Raw genomic sequence first — 16,227 nt, 5'->3', positions numbered from 1 at the left:
CTTGGTCGTCCCCCTTTGAGATGTAAATGGCACGGTGGCACTGAAAGAGGACCAGGTGTCCGATGCAAAGAGGGAAAGCGTGACGGTGCATGCATTCCTTTGGGACCTAGACCATTAACTGTTGCTGTGCCTCATGTGGGCAAACATCAACAGATCCCATAATGGTCCATAATGGCCTGAGTGGAATGACACAGTGGGCAAGTATGATTAATAGCTATTGACAGGTATTCTCTTTCAAGTGAGATATTAATTATATTGACACACCAAGCCAACCAGCAGTTAGACTGATCATATAAAACAAACAGTATGTGTAAATACAATGACAATCCCCAACAACATCACATGCAACCTGCTGCCTTCTCTTGAAATCACTCCTCTGAGCCCCTGATGACCAGAGGTCAACAGCTGCAGCTTGCTGGACGATTAGAAACGAGTTAGCACGCCTTGTGAGGTCATCAAGGTAGCAATTTGCAATGAACTCTTTCAAGCCTCGGGCAAAACCTGCAAATATCCCACACCTCGAGGTGGAGAGAAGAGGCATTTGGCAGTTCAAACAGTGAATTAAGAAAAGAACAGCAACCTGTTATTAGTCTAAACGAGGAGAGAGACCAGGAATGACCTCTTTAGGGGCGAAGCTGTTGTAGCTGAAGAAGAAGCCTTCGAGGAGAAAGGTCACATATTTGTGTCATGAATGGATACACTCCTACTGTGGCGTCACTATCTTTTTTTCATTAGCAGAGTGCCCAGACAGATGTACACCAGACCATGGACTCCCATTTGATAAGACTTTGTACCATGTAGTCCTTTCGTCATGCTCATGTACATTTGACAGTGCAGAATTACACAGTGGAGGACATAAAAATGAATCACTGCAGAGTCATTATACTAACAGTGATAATGAAACTGATTTAATCATCATTATTTAGGAAGCTAAAAAAACCCAAGTTCCTATTTTAGTACCTTGCGGTACCACACCTTCAGTGGTTTCCAAATGTTTTAAAGGAAAAGTTCCACATCTTTGCGAAATATCCTTATTCGCTTTTTTTTGTCAAGAGTTATGGGGAAAAAATAGATGTCACTAAAAATAGCTGTATGCTAAATGTGTAGCTGCACGGAGCTAGCAGCTGGTTAGCTTTGCTAAACATAAAGACTGGAAACAGTGGAAATAGCTAGCCTTTTTTTAAGATATTTTTGGGGCTTTTTAGCCTTTAATGTATAGGACAGACAAGTGTGGAAGGGGGAGAGAGAGAGAGAGAGAGAGTGACATGCAGCAAGGGGCCACAGGCTGGAGTTGAACCTGGGCCGCTGCGGCAACAGCCTTGTACATGGGGCGCCTGCTCTACCACTAAGCCACCGGCGCCCCAATATAATGGGTTTTTAATACATTAAACAGCTGAGATATAACCTGTTAACTTGTTACAGCTTGTATAACTTGTTGATAATTAGACTGGTGTTTCCTGTCTTTGTGCGCACATGCCAGAAATCTGCCTGCAGCAGTAATCTATTCATTTGAACCTAAATCATGATTTTTCTTCTTCCTAACCTTCACCAAAAATTCCTTTTCTGGCAGAAAGCCTGAGAGACAAACTTCTCCCCACAGCTCTTTGTACTAAGCTAAGCTAACCAGCTCCTGGATGCAGCTTATATTCACTGTATAAACAGAACAGTGGTGAACAGTCAATACCTCTCATCTGACTCCCACAAGACAAATAAGCACATGTCCCAAAATGTCAAACTTTTTATTTGAACTATGGCATCCCCCTTGCCCACACTCACAATATGCATGTGTGTAACACTGTGTGTTGTTGTAAGAATTATCTGAAAGGTAGGCTATACTATGCAGGATTGTTAGTTACTGTTTGTAACTACTCGTGGCAGCAAAAATAAAATTCAACCCCAGATTCACTCCCATTTGAAGTTTTGTGAAAATTGGTTGGACAGTTTCGCGTAATCCTCATCCAAAAAATGAATGGAAGTGAATGGGCGGCCACGTGTGGGTGGCCCATGGACACGCCCCCTGAGTTGGATCAACACCAAAATTGAATGTATTCTAAGTTGGCATGTGTTACATCCCTCCACCGAATTTTGTGAAAATTGGTCAGGCAGTTTTTGTATAATTCTGCTAACAAACTAATAAAATGGGTGGCATAGCTAAAAAAATTGTTCATTTTTGCGATAAAAGTGCCAAATGTGGTACATTTATAGCTTAATATACTGGAATAGAACACTTTGGGCACCCCCCCAAGCTGCTGTTACCATGTTTTCAGCACCACAAGTATAATTTAGAGACCAGTTAAATGGAAAAATATGTTTCATTCTAATGTAGGACAATAGTAAATTAAAGACATCCAACACAATGGTGAGATTTATAGTTATTTATAAGGCCATTTAACAATGTTCAGTAAACATACTTAACAATTACACAGTAACAGTTTGAACATATGATATCAAACTAGTGCAGCCATCTGCAACAATGTGGAACCTTAATAATAGAGCTGTTTTTACAACGAGGCCTTGACTATTACGAGAAAAGAAGAAAAAAAGGGGAAAAAAACATTCATAGATCACAGTGTCACTGTCACTATAATCAGGAGGCCATGAAATTGGTAGTGGATTATTTAATACTCCTTTTCTTTCAATCTTCACATTGAATGCATATTATCCTCTGTAGATTTTAAACTTTTTCTCATGTGCATTTTGAAAATAGATTTAGTTCAATTAATTCAGGATATCTGAACACTAGAGAGCACAGAGCAGTGTAAGTGAAGAAACTGCACAGAGGTATCAATGCTGGGTATTTGTATAAAAATAATCCACTAAAATTAACCACTATTGGCTCCACCAATTAACGGGACGGGTCCAAGGGCAGGTAGGATTCAATTGCCTGCTCTGGCCACCAGGGGGTGAGTTTCTGATGCCGCAATGTCCAGATTTGTTCTAAATATGTCAACGCATCTGCCAAATTTGGTGCTTTTATCACAAAATTGAAGGATTCTAGAAAAATATTGAGCTATGCCGCCCCACTAATATAAAAGTTATAAAACATAAGAAATTAAGAAACCGACTGTTTTTAAGTTATGTTGCTGCGCAGGCAAATAGAACTTGAACAACAAAAATATTATTCAAAGTTCTGTCACCAATCTTAACCTACTGCATCTCAAACAGTGTTGTTCAAATGTAAGATTGCCTATGTCCTCCATTTTGATGTGTCTGACATAGTAATGCAAAAATGCCATGCACGTGTCTTTTTAATTTTTCATATGGTGAAACATGAAAAACCTACAGTAAAAAATATAAATGAACACATCCTGGGGAACTTTTGGCCCCACCCCAGGGTGCCACAACACAATGCCAGTAAACCACTGCTTCATTTCAGAGCAATGACTCTGGAGCTCCACCTGGTGGTGAAAACATGACATTTACCTGCATTATGGTAGTCAATAAAACATGACACAGAGGAGGTTTTAAATTGGCTTTACACAAAAATTTATTTGTAAAATTTAAACTCATGATGATGCATACTGCCCCATGGTTGTCAAACATCTCTTTTATTATGCTAATGTGATGGTAAAATAATACCAATCCGTCTTCAGAGTAAGACAAACATTTTCACTTGCAAAAGTTACTCCCAAATTTCAGATTTTTCTAGTGTTACAAATGTTGATCTAAAATAAATTGTCCTACACTTGAGTTGATTTAGAGATGTCCCCTCTGCAGTTTCTGACTGCTCAATAAAATATAGCATTATACATTGAAAAATAGATTTCATTACAAAACAAATTGTTATTTTACATGTCGTATCTACACAATGAGCATTAAATTAAAATATCTGCGAAAAGTGAGGTGTGTATAATAAGCAACTAAAAAACTATTGCATACAGGCACGTGGCTGCTTGAAATCGTGTTATCCTTTTAAACCCCGTTGCTTTTTATAACTGACCCAACATGCATTTTTAGCAGACTTTTTTTTTAATATAATTATATACACAAACATCTTACACATGTGTGCTTATGCTTGTCAAAACTCCCTTTACCTTTTATCATTGTTACGAAAGTTAGAAAACAGACTTGGACTGTCACAAAAAAAAGATTGTCCAATATGTTCTGAAAGAAAAGAAGGCCACATAACCCCTGCATGTTTCCATATTTCCCAAAGAAATAAACCAGGGAGAAATGCTACGAATAACCCTCTGAAAAAACCTTGAAATCACTTGATTCCTTGACTGTACTAAGAGAATAAGCCCGGTCACCGGTAGCAGTCGTAGGTCATCTCAAAACAACACAGTCTTGATCTGCTTTGGAAATTCTAGCAAAAATATTAAAAACAAAACTGAACCAACACACCACAAGATCTTCTTGGCACCAACTGGATATTTAAGTAACACCAAAAGGAAGGTCAGCACCATTAGGTGATTTGCAAGCACTCACTGTCCAAGATCACAGGAAACACATGCACAAACACATTCCTTATACAGATTTGCATTTGGCAAGAGACATCTCTCAGACTGATTAGCTTTTAACAAGGCAGGAATGTGTCATACAGTGAGGAATGTCCAGCGTTCTCCTCTCTGCTGCCAAAGTAACGTGAATTACTGCTGCTCTAAAGTGGCTGGAGGTGCCTGGCACAGTGATTATCGGAGTATAAACCACATCAATTCAACAGGCTCTGCAAAAAAAGTGACCATTTGTGTACAAGCAGGGCATGCACAAACAACAAATTTCATGTTTCAACTGTTCTTTCAATAAATAGCGCTTGTAGGAGAAGACTGGAATGAACACAGTGTGGTGTGACTCACTCGTGGATTCAGCAAGATGATTTGCAATTCAAAGAATGAAAATATAACACATGAAATGCACAAGTTTCCTAACTGGAAAAACAAAACAAAACAGAAGCTCAATCTCAGAATAATACCTCCCAAAGTTAGTGAATCCCATCCCTGCTGTGATCAGCTGTACTAACAGGGAATGTAACAGCTGAAACCTCTGCCATGCTGCCCTCTTGTGGACAAAAACCCTAATGAAATATAATGGCTTAAGACCTCCGAAAGCGTGGATGTTGTATCAGGAGTTTATATCCACTGCAGCACAGTATTACTAATGAACTCACTGTATAGAAAAACTGCATAAGCTGTGGCACCTCATTGTTCCTTAAGTCCCATTTAAACCTTGAAACCACACTGCACTGAGGAAATGACTTTGCTCCCAATAACAGTAACATGTCTCCCTTGAAAACAGAATACTAATGCCTAATACATACTTCTGTGGAAAAGCCTGCGCAGAGCTCCCACAGAGACGGTTTGCGGGGCTCGCAGGGAGCTGCAGAGAAGCGCTGCATACCTCCTGAAAAATGCATCACAGACATTACAGAGGGACATCAGAACAAGGAGGTGGGGTTTCCACGCACTTCTGGTCCCAACACTCCTGTGTGAAACTGCAAGCAATCTGCTGCGATACTATGTGTGCCTGGGGGTGCACATAGGGTGCCAGCACCAGCTCGCATAGGCGCAGACGTAAAAGAATAAATGAAGCGTAAGACTTGAAGGTGGAGTCAGCAATTCTGGAGAATATTCGAGCTATGGAGTTCAGCATATTAGCATGTATCTCCTTTCACATCCATGGCCTTTCTCCTGTCCTGTGCACAAGCACAAACGCACCTATCGCCGATTGACTAAAATAGTGTTGTGGCTTGCTTTGTTTACCACTTACAGAGTCAGGGCTGCGTATGCACACTAGATTTGTTCCCCCAGTGCAAACACAGAACAGACAGCTAGCAGACCATGGAGAGATATTTGCTGGATTTGACACAAAGTGTACTGGATTAGACTGACTGCACCTTTAAGGTCTCAATGAGAGCATCAAGCATCAACAGGAGGTAACATAAGCTTCACATGGAAAAATGGCATCTGCATCAACGTAGTTTTACACGTAACAAAGATGCTTTAGTGTGTATCAATAATATCATAGGCAAAATGGTGTCTACAATGAATAAATGAATACAAAAACAGTCCAACATTAGAATAATAGACCTTGGCAAGGCTGGCTGGTGGTTTGTTGAAGGGTGCTGGTGCTTTGTCCACACACACACACTCACACATACTGACTGCTGTAGAGCTACAGGTATGTATCCTGCTCTGTGCTGCTAAGGCTTTGTGTGGATCGCTGAAGAGGAGATTCTTTGGCAGGGGGAAGGTCTGTAGGAGGTGCTTGCTGCTGGTGAAGTGGGTCTGTTTCAGTTTGTGGCACGGTTTGTGGCACAGTTTGTGGCACAGTTTGTGGCACTGTTTGTGGCGTCTCACTGATGACCGGAGGTGGAGCTGGTGGCTCTGAAGGTGGCGGTGGAACGTCAGTGGGAAGAGAGTAAGGATTAAGGATCTCCACAACCTGCTGGGATTTCTTCATGCTCTTCTTCTTCTTGCTTTTCTTTTCCTCCTTGCCCTTCTTCAGCTGCGGCGTGGGCTGAGGCACCTCGAGTACGATGGTGGGGTTCTGCTGCAGGTCCTGGCGCCTTGGCGGCTCGGCCAACATGATGATCCGAGCGCCGTGCATCCTCGGGGGGGATTTGAAGTTCAGCTCTCCGCGGTTCTTCTTCCAGCGCTTCAGCTGGGTGTGATGCTCCCTTTCCACATCTCGTGCCGTCACTGGCACCTCTAGAATCTGCAACAGGAAGAGACATGTCACCAGGTCACAGGCATATTCAGATTCAAAGGAAATGTATAGAAAAAGACAAGCCCTTGCTGGAACATACAACAAGTTCCTTCCATGTTCTTCCATTGTGTTAAAAATGTGAACTTTGTCAGTAAATGCCAAAGGGCCTCAGGGCTGCTGTGGATGCATGGTCACCCACAGTCGAGACAACGCTTCATATAAGAGGCGGTATTGTTAGCCTGGACAGAGACTCACACAAAGCTTGGCACAGGAACCAGACACTGACCAGCCAGCACTCTGGTCAATTTGTCTCTGTATCACTTCAATTCACGCTCACAGAGTCTCTGCCGTTTCCTTGGCTGCATTTCTAAACACCCACTGTTCACGAGTGACACAACACTCCACTACATCGCTTAAGGATTATACCAGCGTAAAAGGACTTTCTGTCTGTTCACGTCCTACACAAACCTCAGTATGTGCTTTGTTACATCTCAACCTGCCATATGTAATGCTATTATGGAGAAACATTCTATGATATAAAAATAAGAGATGCCTTTGCTTTTTCTCAATGTACTTTTTCTAACTACTGCATTCCATTCAAATATATCTCATACATGTCATTGTCTCTGGCATCTGGTTTTATTTTGTGTTCTGCCACATTTTCTAACTTATCCAAAACAAAACGAACTGTAAGACCCATAGTGTCTTCTTAAGGTAGATTTAGGTTGTTTATACATGTAAACAGCTACCCAACAGCTGAAAAAAAAACAACCATACTAAAATTACAATATACTATAATGTGTGTTGATGCAAAACCTGGCATTCCAGAGTAGATACGCAAAAGGAAAAATATAATGAAGATGAAACAGGAAAATATGTGAAGTATTATGTGTGTTCTTCTATATGGCTCAGCCCTTGTTGGATATATTCAACTAACTCCTTCTGCAGCTGGCACATACATGGACAATTAAGCAAGGTGAACACCTGCCAACAAGTGATATGGAACATGCATTCTGGTTTAAGAGTCTCCCGTGTCGTTACACCATTTTGCTACTCCTCTGCTGTTACCTCTCGGACAAGGAAGCCCTCCTGCATGTATCGAGCCTCGATGGCCCTGAGAAGCTCCATGGTTTCATACTGTCCCTGGCAAGCCTTCAGCTTCTCCCGGGTCCCCAGCATACACTTCAGCAGCACTAAACCCACACGAAAGATTATTTTCACTCCTGGGAAGAAGAGAAGAGCCACATGATTGAGCACCAGTGTGAAGAAGTTCTACAACATCTGGCACTACTGCAAATACAGTGCTATAAAGCCATTGTTACCGTCACAGAGGAACATGTCCCAGACACGCAGCACAGAGGCCCAGGGCAGTGTCCTGGAGAAGGCACACATAAACCATTCAGTCATGTAGAGGATGGGGTCGATCTTGTGTTTCTCCAGATGGCGGAAGGCTAGCGGAGAGACACGTCGCAGCAGAGCGAACAGGATCTCTCCGTCTAACTGTATAGCTTCCTGAAGGAGACACAGGTAGGGAAGCGTTAACGGAGAAAACAAAAGCCATTGTACTCTGTATTGTTGGGGCTGAAACCTGATGCACACGTGGATGTTCATCCATTAAAAATAAACCTGGCCGAATGCATCGTGCTGTTGTTTGTTTTTCTAAGGAAACATTTCATTAGTGAGTCTTGTCTCTATTTAAAGTCAGTCAGAGAATAACAAAACAACGTTGAACAGTAATCATCAGGCAAAATGTGTAAGCAAGTAAGTAATCCAATGATAAATTATGGTCTGACAAGACTGACAACGCCCCATTGATTTCATCACTAAGTTATAACATGCACACTGCACATTCTGCAGCAACAAAAATGCATTCAGTTTTACTGTAATCACAGCCACAGCCCAGGTAGTTCATCTGGATTATAGTTGTTGTAACAGTTAAGTCAGATGAAGTAATATTCCTTCCTCCGTCCAACACCTGAAATGAATAGAGTGAAATGTGATGTCATCACGCATGCTTGTATGTGTGTCAGTCTCACCAAGCCAGGACTGTAGTAGCCAGGAAGGTACTTCTCACAGATTTGGACCAGCCCCCAGAAGGCATCCTGTGGAAACACATACAGATGATGTCAGGAAACTAAGTGGAACCGTTCATTTCCTCGTGTTCACATGGGAGGCAGGTAATACTGGAACTGGACTTGACTTTGATAATAAAAGCTAAAATCTAGCCACTTGTTTTATTCTGCTGTAAAAAACACCGGGTGTGTTGCATAACATACAGGTGTAAGAGAAAATAATGTTCACACCTCAGAGACAAGAACTGTAAAATTAATATGAGAAACTAAATCATTACATTATGTGTATTATTAGGATGCAAGCACGTCAGCAGCATCCGAATCCTATACATTTTTTTAATGTTCATCATGTCGGTTGGTTAATTCAGGGTTCAACGCTAAGGTTTTTTTGCACTTGCCCGGTCGGGCAAGTTGGTCAGAGATCTACTTGCCCGAAGTCAGTTTTTACTTGCCCTATAAAAATTGTTTAATTTAAGCGGCTATCAAATAACAAAGACTGCAGTTATTTTTATGTTATGTAATCTTTATTCACACTGTATTTATTAATTAAAACAACATATGTCATGTATTGTAGCTTAATTCCTACACAAAAATGACAGTGTCAGGGCTTAAAGTGAAAAATTTGTCAATCGTTCTCCGTCTATAATTTTGCGCCCTACTTGAGCCATGCCCACCTCTATTTATTTTTCACCCCTCTCTCCAGTTCTGCTGTATTAACACCGGGTTTAATATATTTTGCTTCCATCTCTCTGCCCTGCTCTACTCTACTTCAACGCTACTTAGCTCTCTCTCTACTCTACCAGTAGACTACCACATCCACCTGTTGCACAAAACGCACACAGCAGTGTTTCCCCTAGGATGGAGTTGTAGCAGCGGAGGTGAAGCACACGCATGAAAAATAATTTTCACATGCGTGAAACTTTTTTGTATGCTTGCAAAGCACAGCCTGCTGGGATGTTTCTATGTATCTACTGGCACCAGAAGGGCTCTTTAGGACTAAGTACCATACAGTACATGTGTGCACAGTATGAGCAGGTGAAATGTCTGTCTAGCTTACATATGAGGTGTCTCAACATTTAGGAACATACAATTTTATTGAATATAATAAAGTAAAAAGTCACTTGACATGCTACTGTTTTGTGCTATGACCTATTTAAGTGTTGGAAGTTGTTATTTACGTGACAACACCTGAATGCAACACAAGCTCAGCACGAGCGCCGTGCTGAGCTGCTGTGCGAGCAGCGTGTTTGTCTGTGCGTAACAGCAGTCTGTTGGTGGTTATTTACACACTGTCCATTTCAATAACTTTGTCAGCTGACAAACTGCACCGGGCTCAGGGTCAGGAAAATGCGGCCCGAGCCGCTCTAGCGTGATCACCTGTGTGTGTGGCGGAACTCCGCCGTGCGCGATACAGAGAGCAGAGGAGAATTGTTAACGCGTGACCATGTAGAGACAGAAATGACACGATGGCATAACACCATAAATAGTATATTGTTATGTTATTATATGAAGCGTCTGTTGTGCAAAATAATATCAATGGGGGCTGTGGGCAGGACATTGTTACACAGCTGTGCCTGTGACTTCAGGCAGAGAGACCGCTGCATCAGAGCAGAAGAGCACGTTTTAAAATACATTTAATTTATCAATTAGTTATTAACTTTTACTATTTTAGCAACTTGCCCGATCGGGCAAGTGAGTTGTTAGTTTACATGCCCGACCGTGAGTTTTACTTGCCCCGGGCAATCGGGCAATCCTTATTGTTGAGCCCTGTAATTGAAGGGCACTGTTTGCTGATTTTCAACCAGGTGTGTGTCACTTTGGTGTGGGCAGTGTGTGCAGATGAATAGTGTGAAGGAACCCCCTGTGCTACCAGTTCCCGAAGCTCCCTGCCCTGCTGCCAAATAACATTAAACATATCAGGAATGACACAAAATGCGTCATTTTGTGTCATCCAGTAGACTCTTGCTCACAGCACAAGCAGGGAGTTTCTGCAGCTGCTGGGACTGGGGTCAAATACAGTTCATATGCACACACTGCCCACACTGCACTGACACAGACCTGGTTGAAAATCGGCAAAGTATCTCTTTAAAGGAGCTGTATGCAACATTTAGATTAGATTATTTAGATTAATGTATCAGCAAACAACAATTTGCTGTGTAGAGATATAGTGGGATAATAGTCTCCTGAACAAAGAATGAAGTCAGTGCTCTCTGTGCGTTGTAGTCCATGCTTGTTAGCATGTTAGTGCATGTGTATCCCACGGCCTAGCTAATCCCCGCCACTCTGCATTGCCCTAATACGGCTGTTAACACTGATTTCAGGACAGCGTGTCATGGAAGCGTAGCGGCCACCTTCTCATTGTTTCAAAAACATGTTATGGGTACAACCCACCACCAGGAGATTTAAAAAGCAGCTAGCAGCAGTTAGCAGCTAACTCAATGAAAAAGAAAAGCGGGTGAAAATATCTGCAAATTGGGAAAACACACACTGGGGCGGCATGATGCTGCTGTTATTTGGTTCTATGTAAAAATGTGAAGGTGGCATAAAGAAGAGACTAGTAGCGGCCCTATAGTGCGACCTCTGTGTAAAAAGGGTTACAGACATGCTCTGAATGTTGCATACAGCTCCTTTAACTAGTTACAACTTGTATTCTTTAATCATGGAATGTGTATAATTAACAATGTTTCAGAGAACTTTCCTCTTGACATATCAAAAAATTTTTTTATGATCAATAAACTTGCCTCTCTAGGCAACAAAGTGGCAGAGACCAGTAGACAGCATTTACAAAGCTTAACAACTAAGCTACAAATACTAAACAGAAATGAGCAGGGTTTGTAGAATTTTGTTAGAGACTTTTGTACGAGTTTTGCAACTCTGCTAGAAAATCTACATCTCCACCCCAAAAGAGTCACCATGACTGAAGTTGTAATGCTTAGAGTTAAAATATTATTCAGTCTCTGGAGCAGCTCCGGGACTTATCTCCAGATGACATCATCTGCACAGTCTGTCTCTGTGCTGTTCAGCTTAAAAATAGACTTGTTCAAGGTCAGAAATTAAAACAGAGCTGTAAAATGTGATAGAAAAGGCATGTGCGATTCCTATTTACGGGTGGATTTCACTTTTACAGGCTAAAACATTAACAAGCCTTCAGAACTGTATCTTTCAGCACTGGCCCAGACAACCAATAATTCCACAGCCAACACACTATTTCAAAGCCTACCAACATATGGTGATGGTACACTTGCCGGGCACGGCAGTTTTATGGTGTTTGTGGTGGAGAGACGTACCTCAGCAGGCATGTGCATAAGCAACACAGCAGCAATGGGAGCCTGAGCCTGGCAGTATCCCTCCTCTGGTCTGTACAGAGTGTAAGCCTTAAGAACACGGAACAGGTCCTGCTGCCTGAAGAGCATCAAAACACCAACACACACATCAGTTAAACAATCAAATAGACTGTCAAACAGGAGGACCATGACATTAATCCCAGTGTGTAATGTGACATCATGTCGGACAGCATACCCGTGTCCTCCCCGTGACACAAACATCTCATGGAATGGAAACTGTCGATGGAGGTCTTTCTCAATCACATCGACCCATTTGGGGTCCCCAGGCTGGCTATCCAGCTCCTGACAAAGCACACAGAGGAGACTGTCAGATCTCTTTATGACACTAACAGCACTAAGGGCAGTGTGCTTTCACATTTAGACTTTTACATTTTGAACTTACTGGCTGCAGCCCTGTGTAGAGCACATCAGGGTGCTCAACAAACGAAAAACACTGGTGGCATGGCCAGAGTTTCAGTAACAATTTCTGATAAAATGTATAAATGTTGTGAGCCAAAAATACAGCATGAAAGAACCCCTAAAGAGGAAGTAAAACTGAAAGCTCTCTGACCTGAAACTTCCCTTGGTTCTGCTCTTTCTTCACCTTCCCCCCTGACAGGTAGAGCCATGCACGACCTCGGAGAGCAGGAGGGATTCCTTTCTGGCACCGCAGCCTTACCTGAGCCACAGTGGAACAAGGGATCACCAAAGACAGCAGGAAACAAAAGGGGCTAGTGTGATAATGGCTTGCCAAAGGCAAGAAAGCCTGGAACAGTATGTACAGTTTGTGGTAAAAGCACTGAATCCTTCAGCTGGTATTGGTTCCTCTTCTTGAGCATGTGTGCAATGCAGTTATCTGTTCAAACCCCAGAGCAACAGCTCACTACCAGCTGTGAAAAATGCCTATTGAAAATGATTACCAAGGTTAACTTGAATGTATTTGACATGTATTTGTCTGATATTCATAAGTTTTCCAGTGCAATGCTACACACCACAAGTTGCTTTAATGTACCCAAACTGTATGTAGTTACTGTGTGCAGTGGAGCACAACTGTACATCCTCTTCATAACACCAACAGGATGTCTAAGTAGTGGTGCAGCTATAATCTTTCATAAGGAGGCACAAGCCATTTATGACACAATAGATTGATTGAACTACCACTGAAACTACCATTTCTGGATTCTTTGGTTTGTTTGTTTTATATGACACTGGCACACTTCCCCAAGGACAGTCTCCTGTAACATTATTGTGAACCGAAGAAGCAAAAGAAGGGATCAGAAACCCTGACCTTCTCAGGTATTTAACAGACTTGCAGCTCAAATAGACTGCTTCTCCGTCTCATAAGGTGCTCTCCACACTGAAAAGCTGTCTTGCATTTAAATACAGCTATACTTTATTCTCACAGCACCTTTATTACATGGTTGTCTCACAGGAAGTCACGACAGCCCCACCCTGAATCTGAGACTGTCAATTTGTCACATGGTGCATGAGATGATAAAGGGATGGGTCGTATCCTGCCCTGCTGCTGACTCATGGAAATGAGTTGAAGTAGCAGCTCTGTGCTGAATTGCTGACAGCGTTTCATAAGGAACCAGCTCGACAAGTGAAGCTGCAAACAATGTCTCCGCAAACGTGTTGTCTTTGTGCAATCAAATACTTGAGCAATGTCATTTGCCTTGTCTGATCATGTATACAAACCACTCAGGTCTGAAAAAATGCTGCCTGGAGACAGTGCGCGGTAAAGCTAAGATAGTGACTTTTCTTTAAATAATTAACAAATTCAGATCTGGCCTATCCACATGGCCTGCACTGTACAACACATACAAGCAAGCAGGTTGACATTTTGTGGAAGTGAATTTGGTGCTGACCTTATTGAATCTCTTGATCATCCACTTGTCCCAGTGGCTGAGCATGTCCAACCACTTCACCTCCCTTTGCCTGAGCACCTGGGGAGGCAAATCCTGAGCTCTGGAGACACAACGGAGGAAAAATGATAAGTAAATTTCCAATTTTTTCACATTCAATCGACATTTAACCAAATGAGAATGTATGGTATCTGAAAAAGGTGTGCATATTTTCCAATTAGGTAAGTCTGTAATAAAACTCTTAATTGGATAAACTTAAAGAAAAGGCAGATGTTAGCAGCAGTATGTTGGGAAAACATCCTCAGAGGGGCTGTTCTTCTTCTTCTGCTTGTGCCATCAGATCTGCGTGGGTGGCCATCGCTCATATGCAGTCAGTAAACTGTGCACTGAGTCAAAAATAACAACTACCAACCTTGTTTTGAGGGGACTATAAAAGACACAAACACAGATCTAGCTGATTTAATGGCAAAGCCTGTTTAAGCTCAAAGATCTGCAGTGGGGATTTGACTGTCTCATGATGTAATTCAACTTCAAAACATTTACAGGCAAGAAAAATTAGGGACTGCACATAATATTCTCCAGCCGAAAAAGAAAACGTAGGCGAGTCTAACCTACATTATGAATGAGGTCTGATGCTTTACGAAGGTATGTAATTATCTCATCGGCACAAGCCTGTAATTGTAGGGTTAAAACGTCTTCAAAGACTGCTTTTTTTAAACTTGGCACTGCCCTTTTTCAGTTTTAAAAAAGTTAAAAAGTTGTAGGCTATATGTTGGGGATCGACAATATGTTATACTCCAGCTAAGCAATGGTGAGTTACTTTCAATCACTGCCAAACAGTGTAAGTTAAACCCAGGGTTTGTGACCACCTATAAAGCTGTGAGCCAAAAGAGGCCCTCTAGTAACAGGGCACCAGAGCTGTGGCTCCAAGTCTGCCAAAACTCCAGAAAACAGGAAGCTCCCAGCCAGCCAGCCAGTGCTTGGCACAACTTTCACTCACTCCTTCCACTATTTCAGTGCTATAATGTAGGCTTAGGGCCCCCAGTAAAAAAAAAACAAAAAAAAAGAAAAAAACGGGAAGAAAGAAATGCCTTCTTAGAAAAAACACTGCAAAATGCCTAGAAGGCTATGAATAAATTGATTCAAATGAAAACAACAAGACAGTGTGAAATGCTTTTACAGCTTTTCCTACAAAAGAACAGGGCAGTATATCTCTATGAGAAAATGGTTTATATGGCTGAAAGAAGAAGAATCATGCAACATGAAGTCCATCAGTCATAATCTGCTTGCCTCTGGCTTTTATATTTGGCATATTGGGTGAGGCAAACACTGGGTTTAAAAACACACTGTGCCACGCAGCTGGTTGGGAGCTGTGTTGTGCAGAGGCACCAAGACAACACTAACACAACATGTGGTATGTAATCATAACTAGATTAACTGCTACAATCTAACCCTGTTCTCAATTCTGACGCAAGCAAATTAAAAAATATACTGCCCATATTTTTGGTAGCTGCGAGCACACAGACAAGGCAACACACATGAAGTCAATGGCAATAAATCAGTGCAGAGTTGAGACAAACTTACGACTCCTCCGTATGCTGCTGTGCCCCACCAATGAATCCATATTTATCGGTTTGTCTGTCGCTGGTGAATCCATTGATCTCCGAGTCTGATCCCAAAGAGCTTTCATCGTCAATGTGACTGCTGCTAATAGTCCTGATACTTCTTGTGTCCACCGATTGACGGCCGTTCTCTATTTTGGCCATGGTAGCGAGAGAGCTAGCTGGCTAGCCAGGGCAGCTAACGTCAGCGAGCTTGTTGACAGCCCAAAGTCAAAACTGCTCCTCTGCATATGTTGTCAGCATCGACGCCATGATTTCTCGACGCGAGTTAAACTTTCCAACTACTGCTCTCTCTGTAAATATTATCTAACGTTACGCTACGACTGTCAAAGCCACATTAACTAGGTTACGCGTTAGCTAGCTAGGTCAACTTGAATCCAGATTTAACATTAGCCAGCTAATGGTGGGTTGCTAACGTAAAGTTAGCCTCAACTGCTAGTGCAAACACAGCCCAAAACTATTTCTACAATGACCCTATCTTCGACAAACTAACGCTATATAACGTCAGCTTGTATTTCATAGTTAGCCATTAACTATGTAAGCTGGTAAACTGTCTACTTTGTCATGTTCTCGGTAAACGTTATCTTGGCTCGCTGTCCTGCCATCCCGAGTGTGCTGGACTCGACCCTGTCTGCCGTCCTGGGCTGGATTTACAGTCTTCATGTCACGGTTACCCCTAGTGGCTGCCTCAGGAAGTGCA

The 16,227-nt window shown here is 42.1% G+C and overlaps 1 protein-coding gene across 1 annotated transcript; it reads right to left on the bottom strand.

Moving 5' to 3' along the window:
- Nucleotides 1-2,360: 2,360 nt before the first annotated feature.
- LOC126393749 (TBC1 domain family member 10A-like) lies at nt 2,361-16,192 on the bottom strand. Its single transcript, XM_050050071.1, has 9 exons — nt 15,490-16,192; nt 13,909-14,008; nt 12,612-12,719; nt 12,237-12,343; nt 12,005-12,119; nt 8,682-8,747; nt 7,968-8,157; nt 7,714-7,868; nt 2,361-6,654 (listed from the first exon to the last, which is right to left on the bottom strand). The coding sequence occupies exons 1-9, from the start codon at nt 15,669-15,671 to the stop codon at nt 6,112-6,114; spliced, it is 1,566 nt and encodes a 521-aa protein (XP_049906028.1). The 5' UTR covers nt 15,672-16,192; the 3' UTR covers nt 2,361-6,111.
- Nucleotides 16,193-16,227: the final 35 nt, after the last annotated feature.

This window comes from Epinephelus moara, chromosome 8 (genome assembly GCF_006386435.1).
Source record: "Epinephelus moara isolate mb chromosome 8, YSFRI_EMoa_1.0, whole genome shotgun sequence".
Lineage (NCBI taxonomy): Eukaryota > Metazoa > Chordata > Actinopteri > Perciformes > Serranidae > Epinephelus > Epinephelus moara.
The sequence above is the reverse complement of the archived record's forward strand: the minus strand, read 5'-3'. Positions and strand labels throughout refer to the sequence as shown.

Coding starts and splice junctions, on each gene's coding strand:
- LOC126393749 (XM_050050071.1), bottom strand. CDS start 15,671: ATGGCCAAAATAGAGAACGGCCGTCAATCGGTGGACACAAGAAGTATC. Junction 8,748..12,004: donor TTATGCACATGCCTGCTGAG/GTACGTCTCTCC, acceptor GTGTTTCCACAG/GATGCCTTCTGGGGGCTGGT. Junction 7,869..7,967: donor GGACATGTTCCTCTGTGACG/GTAACAATGGCT, acceptor TCTTCTTCCCAG/GAGTGAAAATAATCTTTCGT.